The 25069-nt window shown below is 31.8% G+C and overlaps 1 protein-coding gene across 1 annotated transcript in view; it reads left to right on the forward strand.

Moving 5' to 3' along the window:
• CPNE8_3 (Copine-8) overlaps nt 1-25069 on the forward strand; it is a 148366-nt gene that overhangs the window by 43373 nt on the left and 79924 nt on the right. The window contains exons 4-5 of the mRNA XM_051212952.1: nt 5371-5474; nt 12101-12128. Coding sequence (XP_051073408.1) covers nt 5371-5474; nt 12101-12128 — 132 coding nt within the window. The remainder of the gene's footprint in view (nt 1-5370; nt 5475-12100; nt 12129-25069) is intronic.

Raw genomic sequence — 25069 nt, forward strand, 5'->3', positions numbered from 1 at the left:
AATCAAATAAACTATAAAACCTTACAATTATACCATTGTAAATGACCAATATAAAACTTGGATTATATGAATATGTAATTTACTCATTCACCTCTAAACATTATAACTATCTTTAAATTGATTTCATTGTATAAATGATAAGATATCCATGGAATTATCTCAACGATACAACTCAATATATGACTATTGATAATTCAATAAATGTAACTTTTCATGCATATAAAATATTAAAACGTAACAGAGTATGAAACTGTATACGTGCTTGTTAATGTATATGGATAAATATATTTTAAAAAAATGTGTTGAATTAAAGGTCTATTCAATAATCGAAATAACTTTACTATGGAAAAAGAAAAAGAATGATTAAATATTGTAAATGGTGGGGAAGATTTGTCGCTCAGGTGGATGATTTTGATGGAGTTTTGTTCTCTGAGCTGGATGGTTTGGTCGTGGAGCTTTCATCGTTCTTCTGAACGACATCATCAGCACAAACTTCCTAATTTTTCAAGGTTACGTAACTAAGATCAATCTATGACGTAACCAATGAAAGTTCAACTACCTGTACAAATCCCGTATACTAATTATTTAGAATTGTTCACATCTATCATTAACTATCTATTTAGTAATGTTTCATTAGTATTTATTCAGCATATCAATGTAACTATTACCATAAAAATGAATTAATCAGAATCCAAAAGATGCATAATTAGAATTGATCAAAAAATATTTTTACCGTTACAAATATTAAAATAAGATTTTGTTAAGAAAATTATACAAAATATATACTATTTAAGAAGTAGACTTTTTTGATGAAAGCTCCACGACCAAACCATCCAGCTCAGAGAACAAAACTCCACCAAAATCATCCACCTGAGCTACAAATCTTCTCCACTATCTCAAGATAGACTATTATATAATACATAAATTATTCAGATTTTAATTCACTATATTGTACTCAATATTGATAATTAAATATAGATATATTTATTTAGTCTTAATTGAAATAATAAATAGAATTTTAGAGTAGGATTGCTTACACATAATTTCTCTATATTATTGTCCGGTAAATTCATTTTCTCAATTCTTTAGTGAATTATTTATTACAAATTTTGTAGCCATGAGTAATTATTATTATTATTATTATTATTATTATTATTATTATTATTATTAGATTACCCCTAATCATAAACATATGTATTCAAAAATGTAATTGAATTGTGCTGAAATAACTGAGATACTGTAAGCTTATTATTTAAATAATCAATGATGCGAAACATTGAATAAATAAACATTGAAAAACTAATAAAATTTCTCAAACCATTATATATTTAGATGTTTCATTAATTTTTGACTAAATGTTCTTATGATTTACAAACTGTCTTCCCTTATTTGCTTAAAAATTTCAAGATTGCATAATAATATTACGGTATGGTTACACTAGAAATCACAAGAAACTATAAAATACTTGAAGTAAAATAAAGACTATAGGCCGTCCACCAGCATTCTACATCCAAATCTGTCATGAGCAATCATTATCAGTTGTTTCTATTTGCTGTTCATCCTTTTCATGTGTGCTTTCAATTCCCGAAATATTGTGTTCATTGGCCTTTCTCTTTTTCGTCTTTCTTCAAAACTCCAAGTTAACGCTTGTATGGTGATGCAGTTCGATGATTCCCTCAATGTGTATTTTGTTCACTTCCACTTCGAGGTTTTCATAATCTGGTCAACCAAAAGACGAAAAAAAGAGAAAGTGGGAGCATAAGCAGTCTTGTATGACTCCGATCCCCACTACGAATGCATCTGTCAGTTTTCCTTCGTGCAATATCATGCAGTGTCGTCTGTTACATGAATTCCGAATGATGTTGACGATTTCCCAGCTACTCACAAAGTAGTATAAGAGAAGGTTACATAAGGTCTTCCTGTCCACACTGCCACATGCTTTCTCATAATCAGCGAAGTTGATTTATAGTGGCGAGTTCCACTCAGTTGACTGTTCAACGATGATCTATGGTGTCGCGATCTGGTCTGTTTACGATCTTTCCTTGAGGAATCCAGCCTGTTGATCTCGAAGTTATGGGTCTATTGAGTCTTTCATCCGGTTCAGAAACACTTTGTTGAAAACGCTTCCTGGTACTTACGGTAATGTGATTCATCTGTAGTTCTCACATTTTCTCAGGTCTCTTTTTTTGGTATCTTAATGAGGTATCCTTCTTTTCAGTCTGTCAATACTCGTTCTTTCTCCCAAATCTTCCTGAATATGACCAGCTTTTGTGTCTGACTTCAGGGCTTCAGCGGGCAAATTCTGAGGTACTGCTACATTCCCATCACTGGTTTGTCTGATGACCATCTTGATTTCTTCGGTCGTTGGTGGAGTGACAGAAATAAGGAGGTTTGAGTGTGCTGCTTCGATGTCTGGTTAGTTCAGTGGAGCTGGTTTATTCGAGAGTTCTTCGAAGTGTTCCACTTTTCTTGAATCTCGGTGATTGGCTTTCCTTCTTTGCCCTTGACCAGTCTCACTGGTTTACTATATTTTCATGCCAGTTTCTTCGTTGTGTCATATAGGTGTATCATATTTCCTTCTCTTGCAGCTTTTTCCGAAGTCGTTGCTAGGTCTTCCACATATTTCCGCTTGCCAGCTCCAATGCTCTTTTTCACTTGCTTGTTCAATTCTGTGTATTCAATTTGTGCCTTGACTTTCTTCGTTAATTGATTTTTTGTCCTTTCTTTCTCTCTTTCTTTCTTGAATCTCGTCCACAGTTTTCATAGAGATACATTCCTTATGACGATGCTTGTGACCCAGAACCTCTTGACACGTTGAATTCAGCGCTTCCTTGGTCCTTTCCAATTGTCATCCATGTTTGTTTCTTTTTCCTTGTAAGGCTTGGAACCTGTTGTTGAGAGTTATCTTGAATTCTTTGAGTTTTCCGGTATGTGGAAGGGAGGCTGCATTTAACCTTCGTAATGCTATTTCCCCAATTATTCAGTGCTTCTTTAGCTTCATTTTCATCTTGGCCACAAACAGGTGGTGATCTGAAGCTATATCAGATTCTGTCCTGGCTCTAACGACCTCATAGGTTTTTAGAGATGCAAATATGGTCGATCTATTTCTCCGTGGTGTAGTCCGGTGAGATCCATAGAGCTTCGTGTATGCATGTGTGTGTGTGTGGGAATACTGTGCCAGCTATAACCAATTTATTGAATGTACATAGATTTGCAAATCTGTCACCATTCTCGTTCCTTTGTCACAGTCAATGTCGTCCCATGATATTTTCGTAACCGTTGTCGTTCATTCCGACTTTGGCGTTTCGATCTTTAATCAAGATTGTCAGGTCCTTTCTGAGCACTCCGCTACGATCGATTGCAGCCCTTTGTAAGACCGATCTTTATCGTCATCATTGCTATCATTTGTGGGTGCATAACATTGGATAGCATTCATTGTAACTCCCTTTTTCTTTGGTTTGAAGTATGCTTCATTGATTACGTATCTGTGAGATTCCCATCCTTTAGGCTCATTACGTGCTTCTCTGGACAGTATCTGAGCAATTGCCTGTGTTTGCGGAGCATTTTCCTCTTCATGACCGGAGTACACCAGCATCTCTCCCGTATCTAGCCCTTGCTGTCCAGCTTGATTCTGATGACGTTTACTGATTCCGGGCACCGTAGGCTATTTGTTTGATTTTCTCAGTCTCCCATATTGTCCGAACATTCCATGTACTCATAATAGTGGTTGCTCTGGTTGTTAGAAGGAGCATGGACATTATGACTTCCGAAGAATGTTGGCTTTGATCCTAAGGAGTCATAATTTTTCCTTTAACTTGGAGGGCCGGGTTCAAGTGGTTTAAATTGTTAGTTCTAGTTAACGTTTTTTAGCAAGTTTGTTTTGTACGGTACGGGTACCATGACGCATGCCCAACCTTCCTCCTTTGTGTGGGCTTGGGACCGGCAGTAACTCTAGAAGAGCTACAGGCAGAGTTAATATTTAACATCCTTTTGATCTTTAGTTATTGAGTAAAAGGATAAAGAACAAAGGATGTATATAGTAAATATATTTGCAAAATCTCCTTTATAGGAAAATTCTAAGCAATTATGCACGTTATGGCTAACTCTTCTGGTCAACTATTTAATTTAAATGGTAATTTGATTTAAGAATCAGTTGTCGCAATTGTAGTGCCCAAATTCATGTGATATTCCAGTCTTGTAGTTTAATTTAATTTACTTAAACCTCGTACGAACAGAGAATGGAATTTAATCATATGACTTGACATTAATTTCAGACTAATCTCCATGGTCAACTGGAAAATATTTGCTTCCATGATGTTAAGTATTTAAATTCGCCATTATTTTTTTTAAAAGTCATTGAAAAATAAGAACATCTGACACAGTAGAATTAAATATACTGATAATGAAATAATATTTAAGTGAATATCGATATATCTGTGATATCATGGTGAGTAGAAAATGAAATTTCCGATATTTCGTAATTAGGTATAGTATACTTCATCAGAGAGTTTAAAACGTTCTGTAATCAATCTACCCACGGTTTTATAAAACTGTTCCAGTAGATTATAATCTATCATTAGATATATTTAACTATCAGAATACGTTATTCTAGTTATGGATTAAAGCAACACGATGTATGGTATTATAATGCCTTGACATTTAAGCCAATAGATAGCTTAAAAACTACTCAAATTATCTTAAACTATTTGTAAGTTTATGCGTTTTTGCACAGTGATTTGTAAATGTTATTAACTAATAATCCATAGATTACTATAAGTCAACCCGTTCAATAACTCGACATTGTTCTGTATATGTTAATTCTAATATGAATATTAAATTTGATATATACGAATCTTCTTTAAGATTAGAACGAATAGTTTGACAAAAATTGGGCAGCAAACATAGAGAAGTCATTATATGTGAAAATGATATTTGAAATAATCCTATTTACTAAAACTAACATCCATATATGATTAGATTAACACAGTATAGATTTGATCTGATTTGATTGTTAAAATGTTATATATTTCTTTGATGATTTTGATTTTAATTATGGGAAATAATTTCTTAATTTTATGTGAATAATAAAAAATGAAACTGATTTTTGATCGATATCATGAACCGATTGATGTTAGACCACCATTGAAAACCTGGAAGCACTGAACGGACGTTTCATCCTGTTGTGGGACTCCTCAGCAGTACGCATCCACGATACCGCGCCGCAGGATTCGAACCCAGGACCTATCGGTCTTACGCATAAACGCTTAAGCTCTAGATCACTGAGCCGGCATCCAAATGGTGTTAATGTTTAACCTCAACCAATTAACATTTTTCTTTAATTTTAAACATCTACTTTTTTTTCATTTTCAGGTAACTGAAACTGAACTTGTTTATAATAATCTTTCACCAAATTATACTACACGTCTTAATTTGGAATATTGTTTTGAAGAGAAACAAATTATAACAACAGAAATGTAAGTTTAGTTTATTGAATATTTTCCTTTCTAAATAATAATTACAGACTACAGTTTTTGCAAATTTTCATTTGTTATGACTTGAGTTATTGCATAATGTTGATATTCTTGATCGAATTTTAGTTATTTAGTAATTGAAACAATAAAACTATAGCTCAAATTCTTATAAAATGTGAGTAATTAATGAACTCAGTGACTAAGTGAATAAAAAGAGTTGGGTGTTTGAAGTGAAAAGGTTCTGGTTACAGGTTCAAATGAAAGTATTAATAGTTGAATGAAAGTATATTTAGCTGATAATTTTCATGATAGGATGAAATGTACTTCCTAGAAACCACTGCTAACTATAATTCATTTCTTTTTCCTTTTCATCATTGAATTTCATATCAATTTCTTGCCATATATGATCATAAGTTTGTGTATGAGAACACATTTAATCAATAGAGATTCTTATTTATTTATGTATAAAAACATCCTAATAGCATACAAATTAACTTAATATATGTACAATTCATTTCTTAATTGCTTCATTGCAGAGGACCATATAACTTGTTATTACTAAGCATCTACTCACTGTATGTGATTAAAAATATTCAGTAAACGCTTGATGAGCATCTCAATACAATATGAGATTTAAAAAAACGAGATTATTAGACGTCAAGTCATTGACATGAAATTATATTTCCAGTCTCAGTGCTTGGCAAGCAAAGTCATATAGATACTAGTAGAAGGAGTTTGAAATTGGCAACCGACTAAGTATGAAATGTATTCATACTTGTCAGTAGTACTTCAGTTGACATTTGCACATAAACTTATCTGAAGAGACAGGCTATAAGTATATATATGAGTATTGTGAGTAAAAAACTTACAAAAAATATTCAACTAAAATTTCATGCTACAGTTAATTATATTGTTTACAATGCGAATAGCTCAAAAATGATAATTTCAAATCAACTGTGAAAGTTTCCTTTTTTTGTTTCTATGCTTATTGAGACTTTTTGTAATAAGTGAGATGATGTTTCCTTTCGTTCTAGTTGTTCAAATCAGATGAGATGAACATAGAATTCTTGACTACTTTATTATGTTTAATGTAACGATATCTCACATTGGTAGTCCATATTTACAGGCTTAGAATTAGTTCGAAATCTACAAAATTAATATCATCACTTAAATGACAAAAATATTGGATTTTATGAATAAAATTGAAGATTGATTTATGCTAAACGATTGTACTTGTCAACCATTTAAATACTGACTTAACGCTTTGTGAGAAATTTCGAAAGTAATATAAATTGTCATTTTTCCTAATGAGTAAATTTGTACAGGATAACTTTATAAAATGCACGTAACACATAGATTTAATCAAAAAAGCATTGAGTTTGAGTCCTAATGTGAATATCATCACCGTAGCTCACAAACAATTAGCTGACGAGTGCTAAACATGAAGAAATGTTCATCCTGGGCTCTACTTCTAGCCAAGCTAGTTTACCATTGTATCGCCGAACGCCACCCTACCTGTTTTAACAAAAAATATTTAATATTACTACTCATGCTCACTTTATTTGACATAAAGAATTAAGTTACCTTGAATAATACTCTTTAAGTTATCCACCTTACCCCACCGAATTTACAGAAAGATTTACAGACTCGTCATTTGCAACTGTTGAATCTTTCCAAATCTACATTCATAGACAATCATTTGTAGCAAAGAATGTGTGTACCACCCTTTTATCTAACTTGGCCATCGATATAAGTTATACAAAAGTGAATCAAAAACATACGCTTTTTTGATTTTCTAAGGTTTCGTACTGTAAAACATTGTCATTGTGCCCTATATACTCTTCAACAGATTGCAATATACATGAATATATTGTTCATTAAATCATTTCGTAGACTTTTGAGAGTTTTTACACACTGAGATTGAGGGAATTTGTGGAAGAGTCTACTTAACCATTTAACTCCTAATGATAAAAGAGGAAAGAATACTTTTCTCAAGTTGTATAGATAATTTATTTTGTCAAACGTCAATAGCTTTAAAATAAAACAAAACCTTTCATAATAAAAATTCATAAATCAAGTAAACGTTTATATTAAAGTTTAGGTATCATTTTATTTTATTATTTATTTAATTAAAACATATGAACATTTGTACAAAAAGGCACCGAATAGATATGCGACACATAAATCATTCGATTTGTGTGAGGGCTGGGATACTGTCTGGGTGCTCAAACCAAAGCACGTGATTTTCTTAGGGGGCCGTACCCGAAGCCTGATCCGAAATTCAGTGAAGCAAAGTCAGAAGATGCAGTCCCATGGTGGCCAGTGATCAACGATTGATTCATAGGACATTTGTTCCCTCAGGGTACTGGAACACATGTGCACCATTGGTTCGTAATCAGGGTTTTCCATCTCATTTAGGTGAACCCTCAGTACCCACCGACCCAGTTAGAGCGCCGGACTTTCGTTTTTCGTCCTCTTAATTTTGTAGACAACACCCCCGTCACGAGAGGTCAGTGAGTAGGACTTTCCTGGCAGTGGTTAAGTGCACGTGGCTATGTGAGAGCATTTTGTGAGGGAGTGCTGACTCTCCCTACTCTCGGCCATACCTGTGCATTTGGGGGCTCTTCATCTTAGCTATGCGCTTTTTCATTGGCTTATTAATATTCAATAAATCAAGGTCACTTGCAGCATCTCTTAAAGTCAGCAGTTAATTTTAATTCTGACTGATACCCTTCTCACATGTTAGCATATTCATTTAGAACAAATTCAGTTTCATGGTAATAATTATCATATTTCTGAACACGATTCGAACACAAGTTGTAAAACACTTTTAAAAAATGGAAAATATCCACTTTCAGATTATCGTCAGCTATTACAGTTTAAATCATCAACATTGCAACAGTAAGATTGAACATAAACAACATTTGGCGAATAGAATGAGAAAAGATTAACAGTAAAGCCAGTAATATTTGTCAGTAATATTTGCATCAATACGTTTATGCTTCTATTTGGCTGATTAATAAACTTCGATTATTTGTTTTTTTAGAAAAACAAATAATCAGGTTCGTTAGATGATTAGAAATAACCAACAGAAAACCCTGTTCGACATAGGTTTCATGCTGGTTAACAATCTCTGCTCTCTAAAACTATGTCAATTAAATTAGACCAGTAGTTTGATTACATCTTCATTGAAAATGTTTAATCAGCTCTTATGAAAACACAAAACTGAGTTTCATCACTTCCCAGTGATTGATCAACTGTATGTAATCATTTTTCGTCAATATATATATATATATTACTAAGGGTTTATTGACAACTAACAAAGACGCTGTCAATGATCAGCAGTAACGTTTCTTTCATAGATTTGACAATAATAACTCTATTGAATACAGTAACCTTTAAAGATTTTCCTAGTACATCATTTTTATCATACTGATTTGTATACACTAGTAAAAAACAAAGATTTACAATATACAATTGACTGTTTACATTCATTCAGAACAATAAAATCTATTACTATGCATTATTTTGAGAAATTACATCCATACAGAAAATTTAACTTGATTGATTTGTAAAATTAAAATTTATGCCATTTACTTTATCAAGTAATTGTAAGTATGTTGTGAACACTACTATAAACTTATAGATAGATTTCAAGATACAGAGAAATATTTCAATGATATAGATTAATTGACAGATTTCAAATGATCACATCTATTATTTAAAATGTATTCTTGAGATTTAATCGGCTAGTAACGTAGTGGACAGCAGCAGGATTTGGTTCACTAGCAATAATATCGAACGGTTAGATGTAGTAAACTGTTTAAAAGTGTTTAGAAACATATTCAGTAATTTTTATTTGTGAGCAAAAAGTATGTGAAAGCTAAAATTAAATATTCTAGAAGCAAAAATATGTATAAGTTACCTTTATTATAAATAAAAATATGATTAACAGAACCCACAAAAGTGTAACATATCGGGACAGGTGCTTCATGGAATCCAAAATCTAATATTGTTATTGAATAGGATTTCATAATTTGATGGATTAATTTACAATTAATAAAACAAACAGAAAAGAATATCGACCGACAGATGATATACGTTGATATGAAATAGACTAGGATTGGCTCCTCACAAAAAACCGAACTATTGACGCAAGCCTGCTAATGATTTCGGATCAAAGACAAAACTAATAGTTACGAGTATAGGCTTTTAATCAATAAAACAGAATACATACATGCAATATTTTAAATATGAACATAAATGCGGTTAATCACTAGAAGCCATTGGAGGAGATCACTATCCAATCAATTAAAATATTCTTCATCATATCAACCAACTTACTGAATCATATTACACAGCGCCATAGTTACTTTCTTTGAGATCAGTTTACCAGTGTTCCAGCAAGAGTCCATGTAATATTGGAAACTAAGTACCTAAGCAACGACATTATTATTAAACTCACTAGAATTTGCAAGTTTTTCTAGATTGTTTCAATTATTGTTGCATTCTAGGTTTGCTTTCTAAATACATGTCCCTTATAAACCCTAAACTTGAAATAAAAGTTATTTGATGCCTCTAAGTTTTAAGTGTTTATTAACTGGATTCTGCTCTGTGATATTACTAAAAATCAAAATGAATAGCATGTATTGGCAATGATGGCAAAACTATAATTTATGTACGATTCAATCGAATTTAAGGTGACTGATCTTGAATTTGGGCACAAAATTCATTCATCCACATGGATAAATAGTATTTTGGTATTATAGCTGATGTCAGTTCGTGATAAAAACCCTAAATCTAACTCATAACCTTAATGTCCAACTGTAAATCCTAATCATGATTTCTTACACTGATTTGTAGCCCTCATTTAACTCTCGTAAGTAGGTGAAATTCTCAAGGTCAATGCAGAATTGCTTAAAGGTTGTCCGTAAATTATAGTCTCACCGTAATTATCCCCATTTATAAACATGAAAACTGTCCTCTGTAAAATAATACACCTATTTTAAAATTTAAATTGACAATGAATAAAAATGGACTATGACATTAATAAACTATAGAGTTCCACATTACTCTGTCATTGTCAGTAATAATATCAAAGTAAATCTCATATTGATACATTTTGGTAACTATGACCAATACCATAACACTTTCATTTTGTTAACATATAAAAATTACGTAAGAGTAAATTATCAGCTTATTGTCAGTTTTTGATTGTGGAGATTGTTGAATTTCAATAAAATCACAAGCCGATCAAATTTGGATAACCATTGAAAATACGAAAGCATTTTATGACCATTTCGTCCCTGAATAGTATGTATCCAAAATCTCGCAAGCGGAAATTAAACCCAAGAAGTTCCATCCCGCTCGCGAACGCTTAACTTTTAAACCATACTGTCAATTGTTATGAGCTCACTAGTGGTTGACTTCAAGAGGAATTTTTTCCGATTTCAAGTGAGGAACTGTGACCAAAGGATTTCAACCATGTCGAGTGCGAGGAAGGTACTCACTGTAAACAATGGAAGATGATCACTCACTATCTTAAACAGATTGAAGTTAGATTTGTACCTCATTTGATCACGAATCACTGTTCTGGATATTAAGTTACATTAAGCAAGATCAAACTACCTGGGTCTGATTTTTAAGTGCAGGATTGTGGGTCAACACTGCTGAGAAGTCCTATACCTGAATGAAACAATCGTCCAGTACTTTTTAGTTTTCGGTATTTCTTCAACCTTGATCTATTAGCTTATGGTTAAAAAATAACGACTAAATTGGAATTAGAACTAATAATCTATTTATCCAATAGTATATAAACGAACTTAATTCCTCTTGTTATTTTTTCTCAAAAATTATAACCAATACTTATTATTCATTATCTCTTTTATTTTGGAAACACAAATTTTCCTGACTTTAAACAATTTAATAAAGTTTTTCTTGATCATATTACAGACAGTTGGATTATTTGTAATTTACAGCTTCTATTACTTTAGTGCATTTCATTCAAACTTACTTACTTACTTACGCCTGTTGCTCCTCGTGGAAGAGCGTAGGTCGCCCATCATTTGATTCTGACTACATTATTGTAAATTGTGATAAAGAATTGATTAACATATAACTAACTAATCTGAAAATTAAGCCATAACAATTATCACAAAACATGTTGGGAATAAATTGAAGATATACATCTTTGGACATAAATTAAAGCTGCCTCAAATTATTTTACTAGTAATGTAAACGATACTTGAAAATACTGTACATGGAATGTTCAGTAATATTATTCTAGTTGTAACTATCAAAATAAAATATTCAATATGTTATGAAGTAATAAACAATAATAAAATTCCTACGGTTAAAGAAACGTATCTTTTGTATGGCAAAAGAAAACAACTATTCACTTGGTTATTTGATATTAAACTGTAAGAAGCTTTGAACATTCAATGTATTTTAGTTGGTATTTATCACTTAGGTGTATCTACAAACAAGGACTTAAAACACCTGGTGAGATAATCAAAGACATAATTATTGAGATATACCATCTCCGGCTTATCTCCTGTAGATAATAAATTGGAAAGTTCATTTCATTCAATACATTTCTTCATCATTTATCTCATTTTTTTCTATTTTAGATTTGAATGTGACCGTGAAGATCGAGAGGTAAGATTAACGACATCATTTTCTAGTTGTTAATAGTTGATTGTTTTTTCTTGTGTGTGTGTGTAAATAATTATCTTTAATAAGTAATCTTGTTGAATACTAAACAAGTGAAAATAATTTAATAGTTGAATTTATTAGTCAATTGAATCTCGCGCGATGGGATCGTGGGGGCGCACTGATGAGGAGTTTCATACTAGAACGAAACGGCCATCTAGTGTTTCCAGGTTTTCCATGGTGGTCTAGCTTCATTTGACTCATGAATTCAACTATGAAATCACTATAATATCCACAAAACCTCTCTCTCATTATAATTGAAAATAAGTTGTTTCTTACTGTTGAGTAAAATATTCTGCTAATATCAACTACTAGATTTTGAACAATAAGGTAAATGTTAACTGGAGAAAATAAAACATATTTATAAATAATGTTAGTAACGTTGCTATTAATTGCAAGATTGATGTGTACTGAACTATAAAACCGAAAAATGTCTGTTTATTTATTTGTACAATTTCAATTTGTGAAATATGGATGACTTAACTAAAGTTTGACCTCTAGGAATGTATATTTCAATTCTATAGTTTACATCATTGACTGACATTAGTTACACAACCACTGGAAACAGCAAGGTTAGTCACAACTCAGATAGCACAGTGGTCATTTCTTTGACTTAGGAGCTCTTCGACACAGGATCATATAATTTAGAAAGCATTGGTTCAGCCAAGATTACAAATATACCTTGCTAATGAGTGCCAAATAACATGAAACCTAAATCTAAATTTTCCTGTTAAATACCATCTAACAAATAATGAAAAACTCAGCAACTGTTTCTTTCGAGTTTGGTGTACATGTACGACTCCATTGGAGATCTAAAACAGAATCTTCAAGTCTCATAGAAAGCGTTTAATATTTGAATCACCAAGTTGCCATCTAATGGTTTAGGTTTCTATCTTCAATTTGCAATATTTTTAACCATATTTTAACACCATTGGTGAGTAACTAACTTAAACCCGGTATGACTGAAATCCAACGATTATAGCTTGTCACTAGTAATATGTGAGTCACCAATCAAGGCTAATCACCAACGACTAATGGATGCCGATTCAGCAGTCTAAACGTTACACAACAGCTATCAGGCCTGAAATATGTGGTAGAGATGTGTATCCACATAGGTGAGGAGTTCTGTACTAGAAAGCAACAGCTGCCCAATGCTTTCTGGTTTACAGCGATTCTCTAAAATCGCGTCATGACATAAACTAAAATACTAAACATCCTCAACAAACTCCTTTTACTAGGAGAAAAAAACTGAACTAGATTACAAATAAATGAATATCAATTTTTAAGACATTCTAAATGATAGATTTTAAGCTTTCTGTCTTCCAATAATCTAGTAAATGTCCACCTATAAGGAAATTTTCTATTAACGCAATATAACTCTGCAATAAACATTCTTTAATAATTATTTATTGTGAATTAATTAGTTAATTAGACTAGCAAACGTAAAACATATAACAAAATAGGTAACTTTTGGTTAACACTAATAACTGAATAGTATTATTTCAGAAAAATGGACAGTAAATACTAGCTGTGTCTAACATTGCTAAATACTTGTGACTAAGTAGTAATATTGAGTCAATCCGTTCAATATACAAATAGGCCAAAAGAAATTAAAAGGCAACAACAGAGAAATATAAACCTTCACGAATGAATAATAGTATGTTATATATTAAAAATTTCGTCTGAGAAATAGGTAAATTTTAAACAAATAACAATCACTTATTACAGGTATTACGAACTAACCTATGTTAGAAATCCTCTTAAATTCAGAAGGCAATGGAATGCTATTGCTTTCTAATACAAAACATCTCAACACTATGCATCCACAACCTCATTAAAGGGTATCAAACCCAAGGCCTCCAGTCTTGCGCGTGAAGGCGCAGCCTTTAGTTCATTGACCTGGATCCAACGGTGCAAATGTCTAACTTCAACCAGTTAACGATATTGCACAGTCACCTTTCATTTTCTTTGGTGTGAAACTGGTTGATTGAAGTTAAACATGCACAGTCGAATTCTGGCTCAATGGTCAAACATTTGGGTGCTCAATGAAAGACATCTAGGTCTTGGGCCCGACCCCCTTTAGTGCCCGTTGGTACCGGCTGTTGAGCCCAATAATAGGACGAAACAATTTTGCATGAATTTTTAGTTATTAATGGATTTCAAACTTGGATAGGTTTACACTATCAATAACATTCAGTAATTCCCAAAATTCTTTGTACTGAGAATAATCGTATAATTTCTAAGTAAATTAGTAAATCACTCTTGTTTGTCTGGTTAGAAAACTCTCTGTCCGATTATTAACCAACCTATTTTTCTTCATACACATGTCATTTATTTTAACTAGTATTGTTCAATTCATCGTCATTACTCTTTTTTCACTTGCCTTTCTTCTCTCTCCCTATTTCTCTGTCACTACAAATCATTGACACTACACTAAAATCTAGAATTTCTATTGAAATATTCTATGACTGGCAGTCTTAATCTCTTGAGAAAATTAACTTAACCATAAAATTCAATCATATTCATTTGTTTTATTATGTTCTCTATCATTTTGAATGTGTTGATTGTAAGACGTTTGCTCATTAATTTTAGCATTTTATTATAGATGCTCCCTCAACACATTTCTTTCAATTACTTTTGTTTAGTATAATTAACTAGTTGGGAAATGTCATAATTATTTGTCTATAATTGTAAGAATATAATTAGCGTTTATATAAAATTACAATAATCTGTAAAAGATGGACTGTTGAGAGTTTCGGTTTCATTGGGATAAGTATTATTCACATACATATGTAGTGAACGAGAACTCAGGTGTGGAATTTCAATTTATTGTTTAATGCATAACTAAATAGTGAATTACTAAAATAAGAAAATTATAGATTAGATATATTATTTACACATCTTCCTTCGGTTGTCCTGTACATACTCCTTAATTCTAACTATCTGGGTGTTATTCCAATTCCTCTCTGCTTCCTTCTCTTTTTTCTACATTTCAATCTTCTACTTCCAGGCATTCCACTTCCAAATTGTAGCTACGTACTACTTATATCTATCTGAATAAGTAGCATACACCACAAATCTATCTACGTGTGAATGTTTTTGTGTGTCATTTTACCTGGTCCAAACCAAAAGCAATCATGTATCAATGACCCATTGGCTTGCTTACTTTCTCGCTTATTTACTTAGGCTTGTTAATCTCAATAGAGCACAGGTCACTGAACAGGAATTCTCAATCTACTCTGTCTTGAGCTCTCCTTTCCACTTCTTTCCAAGTATTACTCATTATTTCGATGTCTGCTTCAAATTTCTGAGGCGTTGCGTTCTTTGGTTCTTTCTCATTTCCTTTTGAATTGAGAATTCCAAGTTCTTGCTTGCTTTGAGATACAGTTTGATGCTTTCGGCAATATGCGTCCAAACAACCTCTAATGTCTTTTCCTTTAGTTTGTTGCTGTGTATATCTCATAAGCACTGTTCCACTTATTCGATATAGCTAAGACAAAAGGTTGGTTTTTTTGCATTTATCAATGATGCTTTTTTCTAATTAAGCAGAATAAATAGACTTTAATAGCTTTTCATAAATTTAATTCTGTGTAAAAATGCACTGAAGTAAAAATTAATCTAATAACATAACTTTTATCACTGCAGTTATTTACATTCATATTTTATTATGTTAAAAAAAGAATTACCGAATGGAAAATTGAGAAACTCATATTGTCATACCGATTGCATTAGAGAAAGTAGAACAAAACTGAGAAAAATAGGTTTATTCAAATGACGTAGTCGTACAATTTTGCTTTGGATTGATATTATGAATGGATCAATGTTAGACCATCATTAAAAACCTGGAAACACTGGACAGTAGTTTCTTCCCAGTACAGGACTCCACAGTAGTACGCATCCATGACCCTCCAAGATATTGCACTTTTATTAAGCATTGAAAATAGAATGATTTCCGTCACAATTAACCTGATTAGACCAGATAATTTAAACTTACTACTAAACATTACTCAGCAAAGTTAGGTACATTATGTTCAGTAGTTCTGACATAATACAAAAAATGCTTCATAAATAATGGTGATCTCAAATCTCTTCACATTCAAACAAGATCCACTAGACACCACCTTACATGACATCATACAAAAAAATTTAACTGTACATTGTCAAGCTGTAAGGAATAACGATAAAATATTGTAAATTACGTGAATAATTCATTATTATAACTATGAAATTATGTGGAACTTTTAAAAATGAGCTCATCAACTTAATAGAACTACATTTGCTCTTTTTATTGCGTTATAACATAGAAACTAAGTGCATTCTTTCATCCATGCTTCTAAACACGTTGCTTAGTAATCAGTGAATGTTTAGATGACAAATTTTCAAGAAATGATTCAAATGTGCAACCCTAGTTAACTGAAATATTTGAATTCGGAACCTTGAAACACTGGATACCTGCTTCATACAAATATGATACTATACATCAGTGAACATTTACAACCTCGTATACAGAAATCGAACCCAGGGCGTTTATTCTCGCGGGCGGACACTCAATATCGAAACCACTTAGCCGGTGTTCAACGATGACAATGTCTAACTTCAGTTAATTCATGATAATGCGCAACCCTCATTAATTGTTTACACTGGAGAACTGTCTCACTTATGACATGATTGAATTTCACGAGTCGTATATTCTTACTAAAATTCTAGGAGTAGCCAACCACTGAAGGTCACTGTATTCGGATATAACAGTCATCCACTTGTATTTACTTTTTTATTATTACTGTAGCTAAGATCAATTCATGATTTAAACTCTAAAAATTCTAAAAACTTCACAAATGTCCTCATACTAATACAAATTTTAATTAAATTGTATAGATTTAACTAGAACAAAGTTGAACCTGATGTTTGTCAGTAATCTGAGGTGTTTTATTCACTTCAATGACTGACTGAATGCATTTTGCAAACAAAACAAAAAAGAGAAATTCAATTTTTCGTAATAATTTTTTTTAAAAAAAAGAAAAATACTTTATTCGAAGGATCAAGACAGTTTGTACAAATGTCAATCATGCGACATGAACGTAATAATGATGATTATATAAAATGTAACTGCATTAATTGAAATCAATCTACATTCATGCAATCAGTTCCCTTTATGAATTTAAATAAAGCAAGAACAAATATTGATGCAGAATAGTATGAATTCATAATATTTCGAGGTTTCTCGTCAGCTGCTTACAACTAAATGTGTAATAGAATTTTAGATTGAGATGAGAAATAGTGTGAAACAATTGACATAAATGAATGTAAATAACTGGAATGACAAAGGTATACAATAATAGCAATATATATATATATATGCAAGAACAGGTCAGAGGTTAATTGGTGTTAGAAATAAGGAAATAATTCAGGATGGGTGGTATAATAATTTAGTGGAGTTCATAAATTGTGTGATAATTTTAGAGGTAATGAAGGATTCATGGAATTAAAACAGTGATAAGATAGGTTACATAATAATTAAATAGAATTTGAAAGTTAACATAATTTAAGAGGATCAGTTGGCGGAAATGTGTGAATGAAAAGTTGGTTTAAGAATTAGGTAATAGGGGAGGAGTATAACACAAAATATTTTAAAAATAAATAAATGAATAAAATAACCCAAATGACAAAAAAATTGGATTACCAGGGTAATAATAGGTTTATTAATGTCTCTTTTTGAATACATAAGTCCGGTTTAATTTTTTTTTATCGCGATTGCTTCAGCGAAACGGAGCGCAGTCGTACTTCTTTGTCTGTTGATAATTTGAAAAGCGTGCGGGATGTCGATGGTATGCCCGGTGTCAAGTAAATCCCGGGTTATTGCACTGTTGACAGCCCTAGTCCCTCGCAGCCTACATTCACTATGAACTTCAAAATTTCAAATTTTCCAATATTATTCTTCATTGTATCCCTTTTATTCTCTTCTTCATTAATACACTTTATTACAATCAAATCTCTATGCAAATTTTTTCATGTATGAAATATGTTGTATTTGAAGGAAACTATCATTTTAAATAGGTTTCATATAGCTAACTATTTAAAATCACGTTTATAAAACTCTTTGAAGTTTGTCTTCTTTTTGTATTTTTTTTCTAAGTAATGGAATACAGTAAATAAAGAGGAGTGGATTAATATGAACTAATACAAAAAAATACATTCTTTAATTCAATTAGTCTGTTATTATAAATGAAAATAAAACAGAATAAGCTTATTTGTTTTTCAATGTTTCGTCCATCTTAATTCATAATTAATTTAAGTACATTTAGATTAAATGTTGTCTTTAATTGTATGTGTATACTTTACTCTTCGTTATAAGATCTCAAATGCATTATTATTATTATTATTATTATTATTATTATTATTATTATTACTAAAACACATTAGTTCGGGAGATAGAAAACTTGGTTACTTTTGTGACGGTCTAGAACAGTTCTAGGAGTGACCTCAAGATTAAGCAACTATTAGCCAATCAGAATTGAGCTGTTGCAAATGAATTGTAAATTACAAAAAAAAGTGAGAAAAGTATCAATTATATAGATTTTTTGAATATTAATGTTAGGACATTATAGACTAACTATAATATGCTAACAATAATAATCAGAATATAGGTTGTAAAAATCAATTGTGTAATAGGTTTCGATGTCTAAAATGTAATGGGATTAAAGGCAATTTCATCTCTGAACTTCATACCTTTTTCAACATATCATTTGCAATCCTCAGTTACTTATTCTATTATTTCTTATTAGTTCAAGATTCTTTAAGCGGCTGGTGATCATATCATCATCGAAATAAGTCAAAATACGAAGTCTCGTCAAAAACATGGTTCTTAGTAGCAGGTTGTTTTGAAAATCATCCACCTGAGCTACAAATCTTCTCCACCATCTGAAAATTACTCTTTAACTGAACAATCTCTACATTTATTCTGATTGATCGTTTCTACTTGTTATAAGGACGTCGGTATGGGTTGGTTACACTGATAAGATTTTAAATAAAGCGTAAATGATAGACTGTAAAGTTTATCTTGATCAATAAAAATTATATTCATCCACTGTGAAATGATTGCAAGTGAAGTGAATAAAGCATTTATTTGCTGGAAATTTACAATTTGCAATTCAATTATAATATTAGAACGTTATTTTATGACTAATACTCTAGAAGTTATGAAAGACGACGTCTAAAATGAAGTTCCTGAAGCCAGGATAAACGACGAATTCGAAGGGATAACATAAAATTAAATATGATGTTATATTTTGACTTGATTTTAAGTTTAGACATAAAAGCTCAATAGCAATGTACTTACTATAATAAATAAAAATATTTTAATATGAAGAATCGTAAGCACACGATTGTATCTGACATTGACCAATGAAAAAATAAAAGAGTTTCAGAGTATGTTAAATTAGTGCTATAAGACTTGATACCGGTTACAGAGGTATTAGAATTCAGTTAGTTTTAGATACCTGTTTTGTTCTGCCATCAGGCTGTACACCAATATTTGCTCACTGGTACTCCAACGATCAAACAAAACGTCTCCGGAAACAGTTCTGATTACGTTACTTCCAGTTCTACATTTCTGAATTCATTTGATTTGTGCAATTATACGAAGAGCATCTAATCTGACTGGTGGGTTGGATGTCACTAGTTATGACTTATCACTAGAATTTAGAAATCCGATGCCAGCAAAACACCATCATAGTTTAGTTGACAAATTTTTTTGAAGAATAATTCAGTTTATAGGCAGTTTCGATAATGGATTAGTAATGGTTTTAAACCAAGAAGAGGTTTTTCTGACAATGAAAAACCGGTAAGTATCACTTATCGTGGTCATCTTAATAATAGCAAAATATATTTCTAAGAATGCACTAAAAAAGTTGGCCTAAAAACAGTTAAAGTAGACTAAGATATCTCAAACATAATCATAAAGGGATACTTCAGTAGTTCATGAAGGTAGGCAACTCAAACTTTAATTCAGTCACTCAGGAAACAGTTGCTTTCCTTCATCTGAGAATCATTGAACATTATATTATTCACTTCATGTATTGTCCAACACAATGTTTTTATTGAGGTCCACAAACACCTATCAAAAACGCTTCAAGTGTAATCTTAAATAATTATGATCTCCAGATGAAAATATTCCGTTACACGAATTATATCAACGAAACCATATGTAAAAATCAACTTGTTGAAACAGATGAAGGTATCACTGGATACGTGTTTCATCCAGAATCCAAGTTGAATAATTATTATTTTACCTGATATAAAGATCTTTATGTTTACGAAGCTTTGACTCGTTGGATTCTATATTTGAAGAGAATCGTACTGAATACAAACTGTTTTAATAATAGATCCTATTCAATAACTTGTAATGCTTTCGCCTAAATAATTCTTATAACTGTTCTACAATGAAGTATAACCTCAACGGTACCTTAGTTTCAATCATTTTCTAACTGATATTAGTTTATCCTGAAATATATTTTTAAAATGCGCTCTCTACAAAATCATTTAAATTTTGTGAAGGGTCACTTTTCGATCCATAAAAAGCAAAAGCAAGTCTATTTGTTAAAACAATCTACTTCGCAAATCAATTAAATTGACCGATTACTATAGAGATAAATAGAGTAAACAGTATGGTGATATAATCAACTTTATATTTTATACCTAATGAGTTGAATTATAAAACAGATACAACAAATATAAACTTTACAATATCCAATACTTCATTGAAACCAGTTTTTATTTACCTTCAATTCTCGATTCACAAATTGCTTAGATTTTTCTAAAGCTACTTTATCCGATCTAGTTTTGGAGTATCTAACAGAATATATAGTTATCGGTCTCATCTAAATCATTAAGTTGTTAGGAGCACTCACCAAAACCTCGGTTTAAAACTAGTTACTACTTGTCAATATGGCACACCCACCATTGATTAAGATAGTTTCAAATTTTACTGGGATAATTATAGTAATGCTTTGTTAAAGAGCGTCAACCACCGTGAATACTTGCTCAAATCTACGATCATGGTTTCCTAGTAATTTCTTTTAACCTTTGAACATCATTTAATAGTTCACACGATCTCAAGTTCTTTAAGCATTTACCCAGGTTATCATCTAGGATAGAATGAGACTGAGTCGACCTCCAAGAACTACGCAATTTGTTAGTTTATATTTTTGTTCACTTATGTTTTATTGGTTAGATAAAGATTCATAAGTTGTGTAAATGGAATTTATCTATTTTCGCTCTTAGTAATGTATAAAACTTAACTCAAATATTCTCTAGAATTCTTCATGTGATATGAAAACTTAACTGTCAATCAGATTATTCAACCCTTAAGAAATTATTGAAAACATTCATGCAAATAATTTATGCTATTCCTCAATAATATGAAGTCATGATGTCATACATTTCAATAAACAGTCTCTTTTAAATGGAGTTTGCTTATTTTTATATGATTTTGTATCAGTACCAAATTTCATATAATCTCGTTTATACAGTTAAAATATTTGCTCATGACAATTAATACATTATCCTCTTCATAATAAGTGATTACATAAAATTATTGAGTATTGCTATCTTGATGGAATTTTGTTCTCTGAGCTGATGATGTTGTTCAGAAGAACGATGAAAGCTCCACGACCAAACCATCTAGCTCAGAGAACAAAACTCCACCAAAATCATCCACCTGAGCTACAAATCTTCTCCATCATCTCAGTATTGCTATCCTCTGAAGAAACACTGAAAAAAAGAGATCGTTGAATTTGTCTCTTTAAGGTTTGTGACTCTTCAATGGTACGAACAAACAGTTCCTTAGGTATCAAAAACTGTGATTTTTAAACAATACAAATACTTAATTTGAAAAACATCCCCAAAAATCACATAAATTGACTAGTTTAACTTACAGTCCTTTCAACCCAGCTATCTCCTCTCTATGGGTATCATTCCATAACTGACAAAAGATTGTTTTCGATTCCTGATAGGACCATATGCACCTACCATCTATTAGTTACACAATAAAACGAGTCAACTGTCCGATTCTCTCTGGTTTCAGATGCTTTCACGATTGACGTTAGACTGTCACTTAAATCATTCACAAATTAAAATCATCACCCTAAAACGTTTCAGCTATAAGTCAGCGTTTACATCAAGAAGTGATTTTAGTTAGACCACTATCGAAAGTCATGAAGTATTCAACAATCGATTCGTTACAGAGTAGAAATCCTTAGCAGTGTGCATCCGCTCTCTTGAACAGAGATCAAAAGCATGACCTTCGATCTTGAAAGCCAACGTTTACCCTCAGAACTTGTTAATCGGAATTCAATGACAAATATATCTAACTTCAATCATGTCACGACATCTTTTCCTTACAGTAGATAACTGCCTCACGCATGACACAGTTGAACACTACTTTTTAAGGCCTCTCATTAAAACACCTGGATTTAGATCTAGAGGTTTATTTCTGTGATAGGATTACACGATTGTAATGAAAATAAATGAATGTATATTTACGTAATATAGTAACAATTAAAATCAAATTACTATGTGAGTATGAATGAGATTGTGTAACAGATAGAAAAAATTGAACTGAATGATAATTTTATAGTGTATCATTTGATTGTTGTTATACTTACTACGACAGGGAAATGTTTTATCAGGCTTTTTTTCTATACGCACAGATCAGCTTGAAAACGTTCAGTAACAATTACTTCTGAAAAATGTAATAAAACTGATGTTGGTTGTTTGGTAAATATTTTGAATATATGACGGATTTAGACTTTATGTTAACCATGTATCAGGTGCCTGATAATTATACTCGTGAAAACTCTACTCCGCTTGAGGTATAGATTCATCAGAAAGTGCTTAGAAAATCTGATAGAAGGCCTTCCAACAGTCCTTCGTACATAACTGCTACCACAGGTACATGGAAACGCCTATATACCTCTAAAGGTAACCTCTAAATAGCCTACCGAACAAGTGGTGTTATACAGTTAAATTAAATGAGCTGTACGAAAACTTCTGTTCATTGTCACCCTAAATCTTTCGTCAATTCTTTCTGAAATCTTACCTTCTTTCAAAGGGGGACCTGTGCGAACAAGATTTTCGCAGACAAATGAATGTTTATGGTCTTTAAGTTGATCCTTTACATTTTTCGAGATAAAGTCCAATATCCAGTTTGTATAAAGTTTTTTCGCTAATTTTCAATTCATCATTTATTTTGTTGTTTCAACATATTATTCTTGTTATTTGAACGAGCGTTTTGGCAGACACCATTTATAAACTGCAGAACAAAAGCTACTATAATTTAAGGATTATCCTGTCAACATTTCTCTATTGTACATTATTATTCATGTTTCGTTTTAAATTTTATATATTTGCATTAGTATTAATGATGTAACAGAGTAAACAAGAGGACTAATATATATTAAGGTAGCAATACATACCTAGAGTAGTGTATTGCATTCTGGATTTCATAAACTAGTTTCTATTCTACATATAAACTTCACTAACTAAAGTATTTTAAACCTTTTATAATTATATTAAACCTTATATGTTTAAGTTGTTTGTAGCTGATTAGAAGCCATGAAATAGAATGAATTCATCTTATTTTGATAATTTGATTGTAATTGCGCTGGTTATTAACATATCTATAATTGTTATCGTTTTGTAACTCAGTTAAGTAATTCTAAATAAGACAAAAATAAATTCATTGTAGTATTGTAAACGCCATTCACAGGATTGCTTGTAAGAAGTATGTAGTAGAATGTGGCCTTGAAGTTTTCATGGTCATCAAACAAATTGAAGAGTTTTAGTATATTGAAAGCACAGCGTAGACAGGACATTTAATGATCAGACGAGAAGACATTTTGGATTGCGGAACACACTGTGAGATGTAAATCGATATAAAAAGGCTAGGTATACGTATTATGTAAAGGCTTAAGAATTTCCCGCAATAAGTAATACTCGCCCGTTGTCTTGTTCACCACGTGTACTAATGAGAAGAGTTGTATGTAAATAAGTAGTCTGTCCTTCTTATACTTAAAACTCAGTAGTTTTTAAAATGAAGTGACGATCTTATCAGAGCAGTAAGATACAGTTCAAATTTTATACAAAACTCTCTGTAAATAATTAAAAAGCACCAACTATGTAATCAATGATTTGTAAAGTGGTAGTTGGAGGTAGTAGATAAGAAACCCTGGACTTAGGTTTCAAGCTATTCGGCCCATATCAGTAAGGTGTACTTGTATTGTTCAGGGAAATGATGCCTCATAGTGGATTCGACTCCATGTCTGTTAGCTTCACAGTCAGAGACTTTACCACAGAGCTTTTCGGGGCATGACTGACCTGATATAGCACTGGACGATTTATCTGCAATTGACTGGTCACTGAGTAGTGACCATTGTCTTTCATTTCAATTCCTTCTTAATGCTAACAGTGTGACCACCAGTACAAATGAATAAAAAAGAATTGACAAACATGACATTGGTCATTACTCAGTGATCAGTCAATTGTAAACAAATCTTTCATTGCCACAGGAGGTCAATCCAAATAACCCGAATAGCTCAGTAATAGCGTTCCTCACTATGAAACTGGGTGACAAGGGTTCGAATCTACTAGAAATCATCGCTTCTTTTCAGATTACAAGTGAAATATGCTACAAGTGGTAGGTTGTCTTAAATTGGTCTAAATAAGGGCTCTGAATTCAGTTTAACGATGTTAAAGAACTTTCAAAATCAAATTTATTCTTATGACATAAAAGCATTCAAGGTAGGATAATTCAATTCTGGTCTTGAAATCACGGAAAATTACACGTTCCATATAGTGATTTTTTTAAAGTCCAATTTTTAATCCTTACATTT

The sequence above is a fragment of the Schistosoma haematobium genome, chromosome 1 (assembly GCF_000699445.3).
Source record: "Schistosoma haematobium chromosome 1, whole genome shotgun sequence".
In the NCBI taxonomy this organism is placed as follows: domain Eukaryota; kingdom Metazoa; phylum Platyhelminthes; class Trematoda; order Strigeidida; family Schistosomatidae; genus Schistosoma; species Schistosoma haematobium.